At 28.2% G+C, this 23,439-nt stretch overlaps 1 protein-coding gene across 1 annotated transcript in view; it reads right to left on the bottom strand.

Moving 5' to 3' along the window:
- LOC124815320 (NACHT, LRR and PYD domains-containing protein 3) overlaps positions 1-23,439 on the bottom strand; it is a 58,020-nt gene that overhangs the window by 21,317 nt on the left and 13,264 nt on the right. The window contains exons 3-4 of the mRNA XM_065816904.1: positions 18,728-18,760; positions 5,366-6,700 (exon numbers count right to left, since the gene is read on the bottom strand). Coding sequence (XP_065672976.1) covers positions 5,366-6,700; positions 18,728-18,760 — 1,368 coding nt within the window. The remainder of the gene's footprint in view (positions 1-5,365; positions 6,701-18,727; positions 18,761-23,439) is intronic.

Raw genomic sequence — 23,439 nt, 5'->3', positions numbered from 1 at the left:
AATTTTTCTAGAGTTTCTAGAAAAAATGTTGGTGGCCAAAATAAATTGTCATACGACTGTATATATATATATATATATATATATATATATATATATATATATATATATATATATATATATATATATATATATATATATATATATATATATATATATATACACACACACACACACACACATATATATACACATATACATAAATATACATAGCTTGAATGTAGGATAATTTTATTATTATGATTAACAAACTTTAGTGATTTAAATATAACAAGTAATTTACAGAATTTTATTCTTGGTTTTATTAGATCTATATTACTTCACTTTTTATATTGTAAAAAATACTGATAATCATAACTTGCTAGATACCATATAATATAGTATATCTGAAATAACATTTCAGTTATACTATATTATATGGTATCTAGCAAATAATATTTATTATATATAGTATACATAATAAGTGGTATATGCTAGATATGTTACTATAAGTACTAACAACTTAAATAAATTAATATATCCTAATAATATTACGATATAATCAATTATTGAAATAATGAAATAAACTACAAAATAATAATTGTTAACTAAAAATGTAAATAATTAGCCTGCTTAATTTAATATTATATTATCTGCTTAACTTGGTATTATATTGAACAAATTGAACTTAAGCCTTACGCCTTTGTTAACAAAAGTTTATTAGATATTTTGGTTTATTTCCTAATTCACACTTCCATATTTAGTTTAGATGAAAAAACTGGTGTATTTTATTTTAGTAAGTAACATACTGAAGCGCGATAAATACTTTGCAAAAATGAACCGAAATAATTCAGTACAATCAATGGTGGTTCATCCAATACACTAATCAAAATGCACATGTTACCCATATAACCACAGCAATTAGTCAATCATATAATCTTCATTCTAATGTTATACAAAGTAAAAAATATATATCTATTACTATTATTCATAGTTAACTTTACCCTAAAAATATAGTGTAAATTGAAATAAATTGAAAAGATTAAAAATTACTTTTGTCATGAAAAAAACAAAAAATACAAATATGCATTAAATGCATTAAATACAAATATTGATGCATTAAATTTTTGGTTTAACAATAAAGTTAAACCAAAAATAATAAAAAAACTTTGAGTATACAAAAATTATATGCAATTAAAAAAAATCAATTAACAGCTTGTTAAGTTCTTATTTTTCTAATGGTCCATTCAGTAGAATTCTCCCCTTTGCAATTTAATTTGCCTTTTTTTTTAAGTCGGTTTTATATTATTGTTTTTCAGGGTTTTAAAAAATTTCATGATATCAATATATGTTTTAAAAATATTTTATTCATATTACCCATCTCTTCCAATTTATTATTCAGTTTTCCTTTAAAAATTCCACAAAAACAAAAGATGTAACAATAAGTGAACTAATGCTGTTCGGAACAAAGGAAATCTACGGTATGAGATAAAAATAAAAATAAAAACAAATAAAAATCAACAAATATCTTGGGCTTTCCATATATTTATAGTTTGAAAAATGACTAATTTAGAAAATTTTAATACTGATGTTTATACTAGAGATGCCATGATTAGTGATTTTGCTGAATACCGAATATTTGACTAGGCGCTCAACCGAAGCACCAAATATTTGGCTGCCGAATCTTAGTTATTTTGACTCATAGTTATTTTGAGGGTTCCAACTTGCTTCATTGAAGTGCATATGTTAACTAGACTCTGGAAATTTTGGTTTCATTTTTCTGACATTGCTATTGATAGATATTGATACTGATAGAATCAAAAATAACTTCTAAAACAACCTCAGAAATGCAAGATATACTTGAGCTGGTTACTTTTGTAAACTTTTTGAATGGTTGAGAACCATTTTGAATGGTTAATTAATAAATTTTTTGTGCTATATCATAAAGCGCAAAGAACCCCAAACTTATTTAAAATGATATCTTCGCTACACCCTGAACTTAATGCATGGTTTTACTTTAATGGGAATGAAAACTATACGGTTGTTTTTTTATTGATGAAAAATTGATTAAACTTATTTTTGAAATTTCAATCAGGGTTTTTATCAGTGATGACATTTGATCTAAACACCAAAAATTTCAATATGAGAAGGATTTTCCCCACACAAAACATTGGAAATTCTAGTAATGGATTGCACAAGTGTTGTGCAACGTTTTTACCCAATAATTGGTATTGTTTCTTAGTGGGGTTCACAAAATTTATTTGTTAATCACTAAGGAATAATTCTACAAAAATTTATTAATTTATGACAAATTGTACAAATCCCACAAGAGATTTGTTTAAAAACACCACAGATGTTGTGTAACATAACTCAGTTTAGTTTCTCTTCCAATATTTTTCAGACATTATTATCTCAATAATTTTGTTCCATTATAAATTTAATATTGTGAAAATGCATTTAAGGAGGTCATTAAGTCTAAAGTAGTTAATTCTCCTAATGCAAATAAATAAATTTAATATTGTGAAATTGCATTTAAGGAGGCCATTAAGTCTAAAGTTCTTAATTCTCTTAATGAAAATAAATAAATTTAATATTGTGAAATTGCACTTAAGGAAGTTTTTTTTTTTTTTTTTTTTTTTTTTTTTTTTGTTATTCACCTCCTCAAGGCCAAGAAGGCCACTACAGATAAGGAGGCTACTTAACAGTGGTTATAACCCTCTCTTAACTCTATAATTCCAAAACACGAACCTCGACGAACAAGGCCGCTGCGCGGAGAAACAAGTTGAGCGCGGTACTACCAGGGACGTGGTGGGGATCGAACTCGGAACCTCTCGCTTATGAAGCGAGCGCTTTACCACAACACCACTACCGCATTTTTACCACAACACCACTACCGCAAAACAAAAAAAAAAAAAAAAGTCTAAAGTTCTTAATTCTCTTAATGAAAATAAATAAATTTAATATTGTGAAATTGCACTTAAGGAAGTTGTCAAGTCTTATGTTCTTAATTCTCTTGAGGCAACAATAGTTCATAAAAACATGCTGCAATGCTAATAAGTTTAATTTAATATTAAAAGGATATAAAATAAAGTTTTTAATGAACTTTATTTTATATCCTTTTAATATTACAAATAATATATCTAAAAACATAGTTACCAACATTATTTATATTACAAACTTCAGTCTTGTATTAAGCTGCGGTGCTCCGAGATAAGACCGTAAGGACTTCTGGGAGCACCTAAATAACCTAAAAAAAAAAAAAAGCCACGGCAATGGCTCAACTGAAGCAGAAGAGATAGTATTCAGATCAGGAAAAAAATGTTTATTAGATTCAATACATATTCCAGCAACTGCTATAAACAAAAATATGGCCATTAAAAGGTTCTTTAAAGGAAAACTTTAAAGGAAGAATGCTACCATTGAATAGAGTTAAATTGCAAAATTATCTTTTTGAGAGAGAAAACGATTCTTAAAAAAAAAAAAACTCATTACAAATCATCTAGTTAGCGTTATTATTAAAAAATTTTGGTTGTTGGAATACGATCACCTGATCGTATTCCAACAAAGTCTAACAAATAGGACTGTGCTGAACAGATTGTCCATTTGGTAAAAGAATATGAGACACTGAAAATAATACAGCTTTAAATAATATTGCACTTTCTAAAACATCACTTCAAAAAGCAAGATCAGCTAATAAAATTGAAGAAGCAAATTAATTGAAGAAACTTGGATCCTACCTGAAGAAAACATCATGTCTTTCAAGCGGCACCTGGGATACTTATCTAAGGAGTCTTTTTCTTGTTCAACGATTCTGTGAGTTATGCAGAAAAGACTACGATGGGTAAGAAACTTACAAACTTACCAAGATCTAAAATTATTTGGCCTCCAATTATTATTTGGTACAACGAAGAAAAACCTTTATTATTGTCTTTCATTGGCGAAAAGTCATGGTTGCTTTTTCATTTGTTGAAATTAGTCAGATTCCAGGAATGGCTAAATGTTCCATCAGAGCAATGGATCAAATTTGAGGATTTTAACGCTGTAAAAAATTTGTATGTAATCTTTCTAATGTCAACGATATTGCAAAGCGAGGTACCAAGCTTATGAGACATCAAAAACAAATGTTTTGATCTAGTAGAGAGAGAACAATTTGTTCAAGTTGTGGAAAAACATCAAAAAAGCTTTAAAGGAGCATATTACTCAAAGAAATCAATTGAAATAAATTTTCAACAAACCAAAAAATAACATTTCAGTAACGTTATTAATTGTATATTTAATAATTTAATACATATTTTTCTTTTTACTTTTTATTTTACATCTATTGTTTATTTTCATACAATATATAAAAAAGAAAAAAAAATACAAATGAGTACATCAATACAAATAAAAAAAATATAATACGGAGTCTCGAAGAAGGTCATTAGGTCTTTTTTCATAGAACCGCAAAAAAGATAAAGTATTCATTTGACATAAAAGTGTTAAAGATATAAAAAAAATGTCTTCGATAGATAAAATGATTTCTTTTAACTTTTTTTTTGAATAAACAGTAATTCTCTTCGAAGGAAAAATCTAAGTTTTTTAAAACTATTCTGTTCCAAAAGAAAACACATCCTATCCCAAGAGTGTTTGCATAATTTATATGACAATGGATAAAAGATAAATATAGTTGTGTTAAAATGTATTTATTTAAAGTATTTCTTGCTTTATACATTATTTATATACTTTTATATAAATCTTAGCTGGAAATTTCACATTTTCATCAACATCTAACACCTAAAAAGTTAGTATATATTTCTCTTTTTATTTGCATTTTGTCTATAAAAAGAGCGAGCATTTCATAGGGCAGTAATTTTTTTTTAGAAGTTGGATAAAAGATTTTGCGCAATCCATTATTCTAACTTCTGTTTTGTTGAGGATCTAAAAATTGTCCTAAACTCAAAATTTTTTGTATTTAGCCTTTTTAAATCAAATATTATCACTGGTAAATACTCCGATTAAAAATTCAAAAAAAAAGTTTACACAAAACTACTTGCTTAAATTAGACAGCATGTCCTTACAAGTGGTGGTCAGCAAACGCAAAACATTATACTAACAGAACTTATTAAAATCTTATTAGGGGAAATATTTAGTAAAAAATTAATCACTAAATTTAAGTTATTCGTAGACTTAACTGAACAAATTTATTTCTAAAAAAAAATTAAACATAAACAATTAAAAGCTATTATTTAAAGCATATTATAAATATTAATAACATTTATTAGAAAAAAAACTTTAATAATTTTTTTTCTATTTTCCTTCTATTTTTTAATTTCTTTTTCAATTTATTTGGTAAAAACAAACAAACAAACAAAAAAAAAAAAAAAACAAAAAAAAAAAAAAAAAAGCTCACCAGGAACATCAATCAAAGATAACTTTTCTGAACTTTTGTTCGTTAAACTTAAAAAAAATTTAAAAAATATATTATGATCTTCTGGCTTTAAGTTTGCAAGAAACTTCACATAGCTGTTTTCATCTTTATTTAACAACCCACAGACCATTGGTAAACAGCTTCTCAGCTTATAGTTGGTGCTGATCATTTTTCCACTTAAGTAATTGTATGCATAAACAGAGGCACAAAACTCCATTATTGTCAAGTGTACAAATTGAAAATAACAACCTAAATCTGTTTCAATTTTTTCTATGAAGCCATGAAGTTCTTCAACTTTAATAACATTATTAAAAATATTTTGAATTTCCTTTTTAGAAAAAGTAATTTTACTTTCGATGAATAGATGATATGCAATTTTACAAATGTTAAAAACATATTGCTTATTGCTTTCATTTTCCATCATCTTATAAACTGGTTCATTGTTTTTGTTAATGTGTTTTTTTAAAAAGTTAAAAAATATACTTGCATACAAGTCTGTCATGGTTTTAAAATAATGGCTTTCTCTATGATTCGATTCAGCAATAATTGTGCACATAGAAGATAGATAAAAAGGCACAGATGCCATTGCTTTTGCAATAGGAGACTCATTAAAAATTTTTTTTAAAGTTTTGTTCGTTTGTTTAACTACATTTTTTTCTATATAATTATTAATTCCATCTTCATTAAAACCCATAATCTGAACTGTTAACTTATCATTACATTCTGAGAGAATATTTTCATACTGTGAAATTGCATTTATTCTTCCAGCAATTAACAATTTGTATTTCTGAATATTAAGAAATGTCTTTATAATGGGGATTTCACATTGAGAATTGTTATTTAATAATTCATCTAAGTATTGAAATTCATCCAAACCATCTATGACAAACATTATGTTATAGCTATTAATATTGAAATTTTTTAAAATATCCTTGTAAAAAATACAAACTAACTCATTTATTTTAGAAATATTTTGGTATTGATTAAGTCTTCTACATTCAAAATAAAACAAAAGTTCAACATTTTCCCAAATTAAACCATTTGACCAATCTAGCAAACATTTTCTGAGCAAACATGTTTTACCTATTCCAGCAATACCCGATATAAGAAATAATGAAGATTCTTCTGAAAATACTTTGTCAAATGAAATTGGTGTATAATTCATTTGCTTCTTCAAAAACTGTTCTCTCTCAACAAAACAACCAGCATCTTTTTTAACTTCAGCTGCATCAACAATACAGAGTTCAATAAATTTGTATGTTTTGTTAGTTTCTCCATAACTTTTAAGATAAAATGTTTTCAATGCACCAATAACCTCTGAAACAAAATGTAAAAAATAATTGTTATTAAATCAACTTTTCATTAATAAATATTTATATTTCATAATTAATGTTAATACAAAATATTTTTTTGCTTAGCGCTACTTGGGGGAAATCGGCTAGCGAATAGGTAGCTATAATCTTAACAATAATGACAGCGACTTGGCCACAAGAATCACTAGTTTTTTTTAAGTTAGCAAAAAGCTAACAATATTTGTAAAGATATAGACAGCGATTTGGCTAAAGCCAAATTTGAATAAGCTAAAGACCCACAGGCTATTGTAGTTAGCATCATATCATAATAAAATCGCTGTCTAAAAAGTTTTAATAAGTAGCTATCAACTAGCTATAGATTTGTAGATATTTTGTAGCCAGCTACAAAGCTACAAAATGTAGCTAGCGACACATTGCTACAAATTCGCAATTTTTAAAGTTCAATTATTCTCATAACTATAATAGACTCAACCCTAAAATCGAATTTTTAAAGATGTTAAAGACATTAAGAAAAAATTAAAAAAAAAAATTGCTTGAAAATAGCTATAAAGCTAGCTAGTCGCTAGCTAATTTCCCACCGAGTATCATTTATTTCATAACATTATCAGTTATTGCATAGCATTATCAATTATAGCCTAACATTATCACTTTTTGCTTTACATTATCACTTATTGCAAAACATTGTCACTTATTGCATAATATTATAACTTATTGCATAACATTATCACATACTGATTAACATTATCACTTGCTGCAAGTATTTATTAAATTATAAGTGGTTGCTTATTAATTGACTGTTGATGTTTCAAAGAAATTTGTTAATTATTCAAAACAATTTTATGTTTTTAAAAGGTTAACATATATTATAACAAATATTATATATAACATAAATTATATATATTATAAAATCAAAATGTTGATAAACACCTATTTAGAAAAAAGTTTTTTAAAAACTTATGCTTGAATCGTATATTTCTAAAGATGAACTAACCAATAACCAATAATTTACAATAATAATAACAAAATTACTGTAACAAGAAGCTATTTCTGCATGCAAAGATTTTGTTCACAAAAGTTTGGGTTTTAAGAGGGCAAAAAAAGAACCTAAGTGTACCTTCATTATAAGAGCAATCAATACATAATGATTAAGAAGTCTCACATATAGGTCAAATATGATATATTGTTGATATATTGTTGGCTATTATATGAATACAAAATTATATATTGTTGGTTATTATATGAATAAAAAATAACATTTTTTTATTGTCATAAAAAATTGTTATTTTTTGAAAATTAACATCTCTTAAAGTTCGATAAAACGTTGAAAGATGGTTTTTTACTAACTTAAACTTAAGTTCAAGTTAGTTCAAACTAACTTATAAAAGGCACTGTTTGAAATCTTTAAAAGTCTTAGTTGAGTGAAAGAAATCAAATTTAAAACCAAGCAAGACAAACACTTTTTTATCATAACACTTATAATGGTTTGTAGCAGAGTTGTTAGTCCTTTGCCTCTGCCTTGCCTTTAGGCCAAAACTAAGGTCTTTTTTTTTTTTTTTAGACATCTTTGCTTCCAACAAAGCTGCAAGCAACCACTCTTTAGAGTTGGAAGTTACTGGAAGAGAAAAGATGAAGATTGTAGACCAAGATAACGATTGACTGACGACTTAAAAGATTGCAAATTATATGAATCAGGAAAGCAAGATAAAGGAAGCGAATTCCAAAGAGCTGATGTTCGAGGAAAAAAACTAGACGAACAAGCGTTTTTGGAGCACTTAGGAAGAGTCAGAATTTTAGTAGATGGCACAAGAGACGCTAGCTCTTTAGAGCAGTGCCCATTAGAGTATTTGTAGAAAAGAGAAAGAGAAGTAACATTATGACAATGTGATAATGGTTGGAGGTTGGCTGCAAGAGCAGGTCCAACTATAATGACAATGCGTTTTTGCACCTTATCTAAATGAGAAAGGGCATCTTTTCTGAAGAGAAAGGGCATCATCAGAAGATCCGCCCCAGATATGGCAACAGTATTCCATACAAGGCCGGATTTGAGATTTATAGAGATAGAGAATAGCATCCGGAGTAAGAAAGTGTCGAGCTCAATAAAGAGATGCAACCTTAGCAGATGCTAATTTTGCAACGGATTTAATATATGGTTTTCAGAAAAGATCAGAAGTAAAAGTTAATCTTAGAAGATGAAGGGTAGATGACTCATCGAGTACATTACTGTTCATAAATATAGGAAAATCTAAACTATTGCGATAACGATTGGCTGAAAAAAATTGAGTTTTATCTGAATTAAAAATTCAAGTTCTTGGCCTTGAAACTGTTAGCCATGGCCTTGGTCTTGAAAATATTGACCTTGGTCTTGATTCTTTTGCCCTTGGCCTTCAAAAAAAAAAAATTAAAGAATTAAAAGTTTTCATTCTTTATTTTTATGTATTTTTGTTATCGGCTTTCATATAAGGGGTAAACAAATTCTATCTGTTGACCAGCCTCGCACCCCTTCTTCATCTATTAGGCTGGCGCAGATGTATTTTAATAGATTGTTTCCAGTTTAGGATGTTGGTAGCTCTCAGAGAGGCTGATTCCATCAACAGCTGAAAAATATCAAAGTATTAACAGTGCCATGTTGCGCATGGATGGTGTCCCTGTTTGTACTTTTGGTGTGCATTGCGGAGGCCACATTTGGAGCCCTTTGGTACGGCTTAGGGTTTATTAGTAGTAATGAGGCAATTGCTTGGGCTATTAAGCGGTGTTCTGAGTACTATCTATGCTTTGAGTCAAGTTCTTCAATCCAATTTAAAAATGAATAAAGTACCAAAAACTATAAAACACAAAAAAACATCATCATCACTAAGTTCTCTAAACCTATCATTCACTAATATTTGTGGTCTTCAAAGTAACTTTTCTTCTGTTGAGTCTTATCTCTTGCAAAGTTCACCAGACCTACTTGCTCTTTGTGAGACTAATTTGAGTTCGGCTGTCTCATCTTGTGATCTTAGTGTTGATGGTTATCTTCCTCTAATTCGTAAAGACTCCAATAGTCACATGCTTGGCCTCGGCATTTACATTCATAAGAATTCACCCATTTGTCGTGAAACTAGGTTTGAATCCACAGACTATTCTTTCATGTGCTTTCGTTTAGCACCACTTTACTCTATTGCCTTTCTCTTTGTTCTATATCGCTCTCCTTCATCTCAAGACTGCACTCTTTTTGACAATATTTCAGATCATATTGACCAAGCCCTCTCTCTTTATCCATCAGCTAATATAGTTGTTGTCGGTGACTTTAATGCTCACCACTCTGAATGGCTTGGCTCTAGTGTCAGTGATTCAGCAGGCATTAAAGCCCACAACTTTAGCCTTTCTCAATCCCTAACTCAAATAGTCAACTTTCCAACCCGTTTTCCAGACAACCCGAATAATTTACCTTCTCTACTCGACTTATGTCTTGATTCTAGTCAGTGCTCAGTTTCTCCACATTCACCCTTAGGTTCTTTTGATCACAGTTTGATCTCTCTAAAACTAATATCTCATTCTTCTTCATCACCTGAATCCTCCTATTATCGAACCTCTTACAACTACAGTAAAGCTGACTGGGATTCTTTCCGTGATTTTCTTCGTGATGGCCCTTGGGTAGAAATCTTTCGTCTTCCTGTCGACAAATGTGCTTCTTACATAACTTTGTGGATTCAGGCTGGCATGGAATCTTTTATTCCCTCTCGACGATTCCAGGTCAAGCCTCACTCTCCTCCATGGTTTTCTTCACACTGTGCTGCTGCGATTGCCAATCGAAACCGTTACTTCCATATTTATCAGCAGAACAATTCTCCAGAAAACAGACGTCTGTTTATTACTGCTAGAAACAATTGTAAAAAGGTTTTGTCTAACGCCAAAACCCGCTATTCTCAGGTCATGAAATCTCGTATCGCATCCCAAAAATTAGGCTCTCGTGACATTTGGAGAATCTTTACTAATATCAATAATAAGGGCAAATCTATAATTTCACCTCTCTTGTATGGTTCAGACTTTGTCACCTCACCTAAAGACAAAGCCGAATTGTTTGCTAAAAACTTTTCATCAATATCATCTCTTGATTCCACTAGTTGCGTTCTACCTGATATTGCCAACAAACAGGTTGATCCATTGCTTGACATTCATATCACTCCAGCATCTGTATCTAAAGTGATTTCCTGCCTAGACTCTTCTACAGCTTGTGGCCTGGACAACATACCTGTTATTGTCTTGCAGAAGTGTTCTCCGGAGCTGTCATCTATACTCTCAAAACTATTCAACAAGTGCTTATCAGAGTCTTGCTTTCCAGCCTGCTGGAAAGCGGCATCTGTTATCCCTATCTTCAAAAATTCTGGAGAGCGATCCGATTCGTCTAACTACCGTCAAATAAGTCTTCTTCCTATCATAAGCAAGGTTTTTGAATCTTTAATTAACAAACACTTAATTTCTCATCTTGAATCTAATAACTTACTTTCCGACCATCAATATGGATTTCGATCTTCTCGTTCTACAGCTGATTTGCTAACAGTAATAACTGACAGGTTTCATCGTGCATTAGATAAAGGTGGAGAGGTTAAGGCCATCGCTCTTGACATTTCAAAAGCTTTTGATAAAATTTGGCATGCTGGTCTTCTCCATAAGCTTTTTTCTTATGGTGTATCTGGCAACATCTTTAAGATCATTGAATCCTTCCTTTCCAATCGTAGCATAAAAGTTGTCCTCGATGGACAACACTCTTCTTCTTATTCTGTAACTTCAGGGGTTCCTCAAGGTTCTATCCTTGGCCTTATACTCTTTTTAATTTACATTAACGATCTTCCAGATATTCTCACATCTAAGGTGGCATTGTTTGCTGATGAAACTACCATTTATTCTTGTCGTGATAAGAAACCAACACCCTCTGAATGTTTGGAGGGGGCATTTGAGCTTGAAAAGGATCTCACTTCTGCTACAGCATGGGGCTCACAGTGGCTGGTGAACTTTAATTCAGATAAAACTCAATTTTTTCCAGCCAATCATTATCGCAATAATTTCGATCTTCCTATATTTATGAACGGTGATGTACTCGATGAGTCACCTACTCTTCATCTTCTAGGATTAACTCTTACTTCCAATCTTTCTTGGAAACCATATATCAAATCAGTTGCAAAATTAGCATCTGCTAAGGTTGCATCTCTTTATCGAGCTCGTCACTTTCTTACTTCGGATTCTATTCTCTATCTCTATAAATCTCAAATCCGGCCTTGTATGGAATACTGTTGCCATATCTGGGGCGGTTCTTCTAATGATGCCCTTTTTCTTTTAGACAAGGTGCAAAAACGCATTGTAAACATAGTTGGACCTGCTCTTGCAACCAACCTCCAACCATTATCACATCGTCGCAATGTTGCTTCTTTTTCTCTTTTCTATAAATACTATAATGGGCACTGCTCTAAAGAGCTAGCGTCTCTTGTGCCATCTACTATAATTCATTCTCGTGTTACTCGTCATTCAATTAAATGTCATTTTTCTGTGACTGTTCCTAAGTGCTCCAAAAACGCTTGTTCGTCTAGTTTTTTTCCTCGAACATCAGCTCTTTGGAATTCGCTTCCTTCATCTTGCTTTCCTGATTCATATAATTTGCAATCTTTTAAGTCGTCTATCAATCGTTATCTTGCTCTACAATCTTCATCTTTTCTCTTTCAGTAATTTCCAACTTTAATTAGTGGCTGCTTGCAGCCTTGTTGGAAGCGAAGATGTATAAAAAAAAATTTAAGTCTTTGGTCTTGAAAATATTTGCTTAGGCCTTGGCCTTGAAACTCTTCTTCTTGGCCTTGACCTTAAAATTCTTAGCCTTGTTAACAACTCTGGCTTGTAGATTGTAAATAATAAAATATTACAGCTGAATATAGAACCTGAGAAAGGGATTCTAAAATTGCTACATAGGAAACATAATTTGTCTAAGCTTATTAGATTTATTAGAGAAAAATATAATACGTGGTGTAATGTTAGAGCGCTTGTTTCATAAACAAGAAACTTTTTGATCTCCATAACACTCCTGGTAACAGCATTGCTCATCGAGGCTGGTGTTAAAAGAAGAACAGTAACTTAACCTTTACAGCTTAGCCATAACAATAAAGGAAATTTTATAAGATAATAAATAAATACTCAAAAACGAGAACTCATAACTCAACAAGCTATATATTATATTCAGGGAAATATGGTGCAAAATGACATATGGGGCAAGATATCTTTTACTATAATAACTCAATTAAAATTGAGGAAAAAGTTTAAAGAGATCAATATATACAGCCTTTTAAAAAACCAATTAGTTTTTTTATGCTCAAAAAAAAATAACTATTAGGGTTATTGCAAACTGTTGGTACACAATAGGCAGAACTTTTTAAGGGATAGTTTTTAGCATTTTGTGATTTTATATAAAGTAGTGGGAAGTTTTTAATTTATTAAAGTTGGATTTTTAAAGTTATTTGAATATCAAATTTAGGAATTTTACATTACAATATTTTTGTAATTTTACGTTACAAATTTTGTAATTTTATATTACAAATTTTGTAATTTTATATTACAAATTTTGTAATTTTATATTACAAATTTTGTATTTTTATATTACAAATTTTGTAATTTTATATTACAAATTTTGTAATTTTATATTACAAATTTTGTAATTTTATATTACAAATTTTGTAACTTTATATTACAAATTTAGTAATTTTATATTACAAAGTTTTCCTTACAATGTTTTCCACTAGCAAACTGAAAACTAATGCAAATAATTATTGTGATACAACAAACACAAAAATAATAACTCTTCAATGATTAATATTTAAACTCACTGGAATTATTCAAAAGCTAAGTAGTTTTTAAATAATTCCATGTCAATTCATTCAGAAAATTTCAAAATGTCACCATATGTCTCAGATTTTGCTGATTTTTATACAGTTAAAAGTAATTATTAAAATTAGAATTTCTTGAAAATTTTAGCTTCTGGTTCCAAGAAGATCCTGAAATATGATCATTTTACTTTTAAAGATCAGGGCCAGGCCCCTCTTGTCCCTCGGAATTGTAACTTTTGTTTAAAGGCTCCAAGTCACATAGCTTTAAAAATATTTGATCTTTTTACTTAAAATTTTGTGCCTGGCTATTTTCAGGGGCGAAGAACCCGATAAAATAACCAGTTGAAAATAATCATGTAAAAAATTATTATTAAGTACCTGTAATTATCAATTTAAATACATTTAGGCAATTTTTTATACACCTGATTTTGATGCTCAAGAAAGCCATGTGGCTTTGATGATATAAAAAAAAAAAAATACACGTCATTCTATATTTAATAGTCTTTTATTTAATTTATTAATTCAAGAAAACATAAAGAATTTGATCTGCAAGTATGCGGATTTCCATATATGAATAACAGGGCACAGGCCCCACTTTTTTGTAGCAGAATCTTGCAACACGTTTTTCACTACCTTTCAGACTAGCCAGAGCTCTGATACTTTCGGTATTTTTGTAGTGCTGATAAACGTGCATTTTAAAATTGTTTTTAGAGCTCAAGACACTAGTGGAGGGGGAGGGGGTATGTGTCCTACTTTTTTGAGCAGAATCTTGAGATGGATTTTTCACTACCTTCCAGGCAAGCTGGAGCTCTGAAACTTTTGGCATTTTTGAAGTCCTGATGAACGTGTGCTAAAATTGTTTCCAGGGCAGATAACCAGAGGGCCACCAGGCTGGGGCACCGGGGGCCATGCCCCACTTATTTTCTCACTAAAAAAAATTTATTTTTAACAAAGTTAAGATAACTTTGAAGACATTGTCTTATTTATACCTGATCCATTTTATTTAATAATTTACAAAATAAAATAGAAAAAAATAAAGTTTCAAGATTATGTTAATATTTGCTTAGATGCATAAACGATAAAAGTATACAAACACCGAGTTATTGTTACAGGTGCATTGATGCTACAAACTATGTTGATAATTGGAACCAACACTCATCTCCTCTAGATGGCCAGAAAAGTTTGTTAAAAGGACCGTGTGAGTGCATAAATAATACCATAATATCTTGCTCAATATTGTCAATTTCATTTATCATACCAATCCATTGAAACAAACCATATTTACACAAAATAAATTCACCAAATAACAATGTATTGATGTTAACTTGCTGATCAGGTTGAGATCTTTGAATACCAAAAAAAGAAAAAAATGCCTGTTATATTAACATCTTCATTTGCTCGTTTAAAGCTAATAGTATCTATAGATTCTGGGTTAAATTGATGATTGCTCTTAGTTCCAGGAATTGTTCTACTTAGCTGAAAATGTGTTTTCAAAGTAGTGTGCAATTCTGTTAGTCTTTCTTTTTCAACCTTGAGAAAAAAATCCTTTTAATGTTTGTACAGTAGTCAAACATTTTATTGCAATGCAATATCTGATCATTTATGGGCCTTGGTAGACTTGCATTTACAGTTAATCGTTTTACAGTACCACCAATACCATCACATGGTGACTTACCATGACTTGTAGAAAAAAATGTCCACTCTGCATCAATGTCAAAATCATCTTTATGGAGACAGATATTGTAATGATTTTTGCAGTTTTAATACTATGCAGCACAACCAACTGAAAAATAAAGAATCTTTGAAATGTTAGAATGATATACTTTTAAATAATTAACTATTTGTGTCTGAACTTTGTACACAAAAGCAGTGTCATGCTCATTGACTTCTGACATAAAGCAAAATGATTTTTCTTTAAGCTGGTCATTTTCGTTTAATAAATAGAGGGCAACTGGGTGTAATGTGCTTTGAGTTTTGCACTAATGATAATTTTGGATTTCATCTTGAATAACAAACGTGCAGTTTTCTGCAAAGTCACCTGAGACAATACAGCAGTCTTTTGTCAACTTTTCCTTTTGTTGCCTTAGGTATCTTGCTTGACATTTTGCAATGTAGGAATGAGTTGTTAACTTGTTTACTGTCTCTGATAACATCAATTTGTATTCTTCAATTGTTTTTGTCTTACAGATCAATGTTGTTCTATTTATTTTCTGCCACTGATTAAATGACACCTTCTCGTTATTGTCATTGTCAATTAGCTGTGCATCCAGAAACTTGTTTAAAGAAACTATACCTGGACAGTTCGGACATCGATGAATCATGCACTCATTATTTGTCACATCACAAACAACTTTCATCATCAGATCTTTGTAAGTACAACTTAATTGTATAGCGTTGGTCAAGAGCATTGCATTTTGATGGATACATACACAAACAGAGTGAGTCAGTGGTGCTCAGCCAGTTATACACCATTTTGGTCTTAAACTGCAAAACCTAGAACCCAATAAATTCTTGAGGATATTTAGTTTTAAAAGAAAGATACAGTTCTTTAAAATTTTATAAAATCAGGCGCTTTTGCATGTGTTGTTTTCTACCAATACTTACGTATCTTTTTTACCAGGCATTTGTCTAGTAAATTCTTCATCATGGTATATATTGTTGACTCTATCTAATGTTATTTCAAAAAATGTTTTACCTTTCTTAGTGTCTGGAACTGCAAATATCCCACTTATTTCTTTTAGTTTGCGCGCTTTTCTAATTTGGTATTTAGGGGCATTGAAATATTGCGCAGCATAATTTCTTGACCAAGACTCAGGTGTAAAAGTTAACATCTGAATTTGAATTTTACGGTCAGAAACAACTTTTATTTCTGTTGTTAGTTTGTCTAAATCATCGCGATTACTTTTGTCAATACTTTTGGTATGAGGAATTTTATGTTTCAATTCTGCTTCGCTAACATTATATACTTTGGAAATATGACCTTCTTACTTTGACATTAGATAACCATTAATGCTTTGGAATGCCATGAAGTTTTATGGGGGATACACCTATTTTTTCAAGACTAAAATTTAATGCCTCTCATGACTGATTCTTTTCCAAAGTTGCACTTGAAAAAGATTGCTCAAATTCACAATTACCTTGTTTATTAAAATTACTTATTATACCATCATAGCAGCTTCGACAAAGTTGATATTCAGGCACAACATTTGGAAAATTGATTCTCAATTGTTTTGCCATGTCTAATGTTATTGCATGACTACCTGAAACGAAAAGTACAATTTGTTTTTAGTGATTATCAATAAATATGAAAACTATTTGTTCTTAATTCAATTATATAATGCATAACCAAACCAGCTTATTTTCAAACTTTTATAAACTAGTAGATTTTAATTTTATTATTCAAAACAGATTTTACAATGATTCTTTATCAACAATTATATACCTTTGATTGCTTTTCTTTTCAATTTATGCTTGTCCAATAAATTACAACATTTTGTGTGCTTCTTTTCAAAGTTTGTACCAAAAAATTTTTATGGTGAAGGCAGATTGTTACAACTTTATCATCTGCTATTCCAGATCTCCAAATTAATTTTTCTCTGGCATCTTCACTATAACAATCAAACCTCTTTCAATCAATCTTACTACAATAAATCAGTTAATGACAAGTATCATTTAACAGCTTTCCAAAATCATAAGAATTCATTCTTACTGTAAAACTAACCTTGATAAAAGTAGCAAAAAAACATTTAACATTTTAAAATGAGCAAATATCAATTAAAATAATAATTTTAAAAAGGGATATATTTTATTTTTATTGATGTAATGTTATGACAGGACGTTTTTTTTACTGCTGGATTTTATTTAATTAAACAACTTGCAGTTAACAATCTAGCATTAAAGTATATAAATTTTTTTCAATTTAAAAAGTATTAAATTATACAATGTAAATTCTGTTAAAATCATTATTTTAGATGGATGACTGTTCTTAATCCATATACTTGCAAACCAAAATTCTGAAAAACATGATCATTAAATGATCAAATAGAATGATCAAAAAGAAAAGATTATTAAATATAGAATGATCAAAAACCGAATGGAACAAGTTTAAAACAAAGAAAAACTTGAAGACTATGTTTTCATCTTGTTTGTTAAAATTTTTTTTTTTTTTTGAGAAAATAAGTTGGGCATGGCCCTGGATCCCAGCCCTGTGGCCCTCTGATTGTCTGCCTTGGAAACAATTTTAACACACATTCATCCGGACTTCAAAAATTTCCAAAGTTTCAAAGCTCTAGCTTGTCTGAAAAGTAGTGAAAAATCTATCTCAAGATTCCGCTCAAAAAAATTGGGGGACATGCCCCAGCCCCCTCCCCTAGTGTCTTTGGCCCTAGAAACAATTTTAAAATGCACATTTATCGGCACTACAGAAATACAGAAAGTTTCAGAGCTCCAGCTAGTCTGAAAGGTAATGAAAAATGTATTGAAAGATTCCGGTACAAAAAAGTGGGGCCTGTGCCCCGTTATCCATATATGGAAATCCACATACTTGCAGATCAAATTCCTTATGTTTTCTGAAAGTTTATTGAATATAGAATGTGTAAAATATTTGTTGTTGTTGATATCATTAAGGCCACATGGGTCTCTTGAGCATCAAAACCAGGTATATAAATAATTGTCTAAATTTATTTAAATTGATAATTACAGGTACTTAATAATAATTTTTAACATTTCTGATTATTTTATTGGATTCTTCACCCCTGAAAATAGCCAGGTACAAAATTTTAAGTAAAAATATCAAATATTTTTAAAACTATGTGACTTAGAACCTTTAAACAAGGGTCACAATTCTGAGGGGACAAGAGAGATCTGTCAGATCTGTTAAAAGTAAATTGATCATATTTCAGGATCTTCTTGGAGCCAGTAGTAAAAATTTTCAAGAAATTCTTATTTTACTAAGTACTCTCAACTGTATAAAAATCAGTAAAATCTGAGAAATATGGTGACATGGCCTGGATGAATTGACATGGAATTACACAAATTGTCATTTTGCTCTACCTTCCCGAATAATATATATTAATCTAAATTCAATTTTATTATTATATAATATTACATATTATAGCATATAATATATAAAAAATTTTAATTTAATATAAAAAGTAAAAAGCATATTTAAATGATAGTTTAATTACCTTTTTTCAATTTAGATGAACTTTGATTTAAATCTAATGAAATTAAAGAAAACTAAATCTTATAAACTGTAATTATATGTGTATATAAATATTTTGCAAAGCTATATATATATATACATATATATACATATATATATACATATATATATATACATATATATATATATATATACATATATATATATATATATATATATATATATATATATATATATATATATATATATATATATACATATATATATATACATATATATATATATATATATATATGTATATTTATATATATATATATATATATATATATATGTATATTTATATATATATATATATATATGTATATTTATATATATATATGTATATATATATATATATATATATATATATATATATATATACACATATATATATGTATATATGTATATATATGTATGTATATATATATATATATATATATATATATATATATATATATATATATATATATATATATATGTATATATATATATATATATATATATATATATATATATATATATATATATATATATATATATATATGTATATATATATATATATATATATATATATATATATATATATATATATATATATATATATATATATATATATATATATATATTAGTGATGGATCTAGGATTTATTGGTGTTTGAGATAGCTAACTTCCAGACATTAGGCAAACTTCAAACATTTGTATGTTTATACTTATGTTAAATAATGATGCTTTACAAAAGGTTGCGATGATTAGAGGCTGGGAACAAAAAAACCCTTTAAACTCATCCCTACCCTTTAACGGGGTTACAAGTTTTAACCCCATAATTTTTGAGGGGTTACAAGTTTTGACAAAATTTCTGAACGCCGAGAGATAATATTATGATACTTAAAATTTACTGATGAATATATGTCTAGTTGAGAATAGTACAAAAAATATTTTATCAAATTGTTGGCCGTTATGTTTAAGGTGGGGGAGGGGATGAAGTTAAGAGGCTTTTTGTTCCCAGATTCCAATCATCACAATTTTTTGCAAAGCATCATTATTTAACATAAGTATAAACATACAAATGTTTGGAGTTTGCACCATGTCTGGATATATATATATATATATAAAATTGTATTATACTATATATATATTATTATCATTTACAGTAGGGTCCCATTAACTTGTACCCTGGAAAAGTCGGATTTTTAAGCCGTAAAGATTTTCAATTCCTCTTGAATTTCTTTATCAACTTACTCTAAAATCATTTGCTTTAGTCGTACCCAGGTTAAATCAGTCCATTCGGTAACTCAAACTGTTTTTTGGGGTCCCTTCGGCAAAAACTTCAGTTAACTTCAGACTTTTATTTTAAATTGCACACAAGTGCTTAAAATAACAAAATCTTTCATCAAAATTTCAATCAAAATTTTTCATAAAAATTCTAAACTTTGAACGCTCAAAAATAAAAAGCCTTTGCAACAATTATAAATAAATATAACTAAACATTTTCACTGATATCTTCGACTTGGTTATGTTTTGATTAAATTCTATCTACTAGTGACTATTTTATTAAAATTTCAAAAACATTAATTAAAATTCAAAACTTAGAATGTTCGAAAATTAAATACCTCTGCGTCAAATATAATTTATGATACTAAACATTTTCACTGATATCTTCGATTCGGTTAATCTTCGATTAAATTTTATTCACTAAAAATGTCAAAGGTAATAGAAAAGAAAAGCTAAAAGAAAGTTTACATGTAAAACTACAGCAAAAAAATACATAATACTAAGAGAACTCGACAAATGAGAACCATCTGTATCTATATCAAAGAAATATGGTATTCAATAGCAAACCTTGTCTGGATGGTCAAATAAAAAGACACAATATATCATTATATAATCTTGATATACATAATAAATCTCGATAAGTTGAACATTTAAAAAAATTCCAATATGACAAAAACCTACTCTTAACTTGGACATTTGTTAAGCTAGACAATATATATATATATATATATACCCCTTCAGAGTCCAAGTTAATGGGGCTCTGCTAAGTATATATATATATATATATATATATATATATATATATATATATATATATATATATATATATATCAGAAATTATATTTAAGAAAAACACCATAATTTTCAATCTTGACATGTTTCTTAGTTTAAATATTACATTTGTAAAATATAAAATAGATATTACAGAGAGATATTAACAGTTAATAAAGTTGTTACAAACCAATAAAAATTATAATACAAATTATGTTACCGTAAATATCATAAAAATGAAAAATAAAATAAACTAGGTTGACCAATTTATAATGTAATGATCAACTTGTTTATTTAAAGTTGGATTTTTCCCTTTAATATGGAATGCTTCTTTAATTTTCAATTTGTTTTTGTTTGGAGCAGTATCCAAAATTTCAAAACAATTATAGTTAGTTAAATTTTTAAATTAAATGCTTGTAAACATTAGATTGTTTGTTGCTTATAAGGTGCTCATAAATACTTGATGTTAAATGTCTGGAGGTTTCTCCAGTATAACTGGCATTACAGCCAGCACAAGAAAATTGGTAAACAATATTAGATTTGAGCAGCTTAGGAAATGGATTTTTTATACAAAAACTATTTTGTAATTTGTTGGTTGTGAAAATTAAATTAGTTATAACATCTTTACAATATTTTTTAATGATTTTATTAATTTTAGATTTAGTGAAATTTGAGTAAAATCTAATAAATGAAAGTGTATACTATCTTATATTAGGATTATCAATGTTATTTTTAACAGATGTATTTAACTTTTTTATCAACAAATAAATTAATATCATTGTCAATTATTTTTGGTGGATATTGGTTATTTTTTAAAATATTAGATTTTTTATGTCCTTATCAAATCCAAGCCATGTGTTGTTAATCTTAGATGTTCTATCAATCAAACAATGTATAATAATAATTTTATAACAATAGGGAACAAAACTGGAAAATTTTTGTAAAAGACCTGTATTTTTGTTTGTGATAAACTGATGTGGAAAGCAAAACAGACTTATTGATAAGAGCATCTAAAAATGTAATTTGACTATTTTGTTCTTTTTCCATAGTAAATTTTAAGTTTTCATGTTGTTTATTAATATGTTTGAAAAATTCCTAAGATTCTATCTCTAAATTAAAAATAGTGATAATATCATCCACATAACGTTTATAAAAATCGGTATGAAAGAAGAGCAATTACTAACTCTTTTTTGTTCATTAAACATAATAAAAATATTGGTAAAATTGGCGCTAAAGAAGAACCCATGGCAACGCCATCCAATTATTCATAATATTTCCCGCTTTCAACATCATTGGAAACTATATATTTGTTAATATTATCAATTTGTTTTAATTCCTCAACAAAAGAAAAAGAGTCACAAGTGGAATAAGATTTTGGTATAAAATCACAATCTTTGTAGTTGTAGATGTAAGACCAGAAATGTAATGATCCAAACATGAAATGACTTCATTTAGGCCCTTATATTTTGAAATAAGATTTGAAGACACCACTGAGAAATATTAATGCACAAATAAAGTTGTTACAAAACAATAAAAATTATAGTACAAATTATGATACTGTAAATAGCATAAAAATAATAAATGAAACAAACTAGATTGACAAATCCATATCATAATGAGCAATTTTTTTATTCAAAGATGGATTTGCTCATTACAATATAAATTTGTCAATCTAATTTATTTTATTTATTGTATTTATGTTATTAACAGTATCATAATTTTTATTATAATTTATATTGGTTTGTAACAACTTTATTTGTCCATTAATATTTCTGTAATGTCTTCAAATTTTGATTTTATTTTAATTGTAAACTGAAGCTCTTGAATATAAAATTAATTTAAACTTATGGACTTGTCTGATGCTTTTGGTTCATCAAATCATGACTTACTAATAGTTAAACTTAATACTTGGTTTTAACATATATGCTTTAAAACATATAAAAAACTTATAATAAATTTAGAAGATTGATACCAAAAAACAAAAATAAATGTACAATCATACAGCACTTGGTCAAAAGTATTACAAGGTGTCTTTTAAGGTTCGATGTTAGAGCCCCTACTTTTTAATACATATATATATATATATATATATATATATATATATATATATATATATATATATATATATATATATATATATATATATATATATATATATATATATTAAAAAGTAGGGGCCCTAACACCGAATTAATTTGTTGTCAGTTGTAATTCCAAGTTGTTTAACATCATTTTCTTCCCAGATTCGATTACAATCAATTTGTGCTGTTTATGTCCCGCAACTATTAAATAATATTTTTAAGGATTAAACTTTAGACAGTTACATTTGAACCACTTTACAATCAACTTAGTATTATTCTCAAGTTTATTGAATAGAACATGCACGTCCATATCTATTAAATGTGGTGTAATGTCATCTACAAAACTACAAACTTTAGAATATTTTATAATATATATATATATCTATATATATATATATATATATATATATATATATATATATATATATATATATATATATATATATATATATATATATATATATATATATATATGTATATGTATGTATATATATAAATATATATATGTATATACAATATATTTATATGTATATAATATATATATATGTATATATATATATGCATATATATA

This window comes from Hydra vulgaris, chromosome 13 (genome assembly GCF_038396675.1).
Source record: "Hydra vulgaris chromosome 13, alternate assembly HydraT2T_AEP".
NCBI classification, from domain to species: Eukaryota; Metazoa; Cnidaria; class Hydrozoa; order Anthoathecata; family Hydridae; genus Hydra; species Hydra vulgaris.
This window is presented reverse-complemented; position numbering and strand designations above follow the sequence as displayed.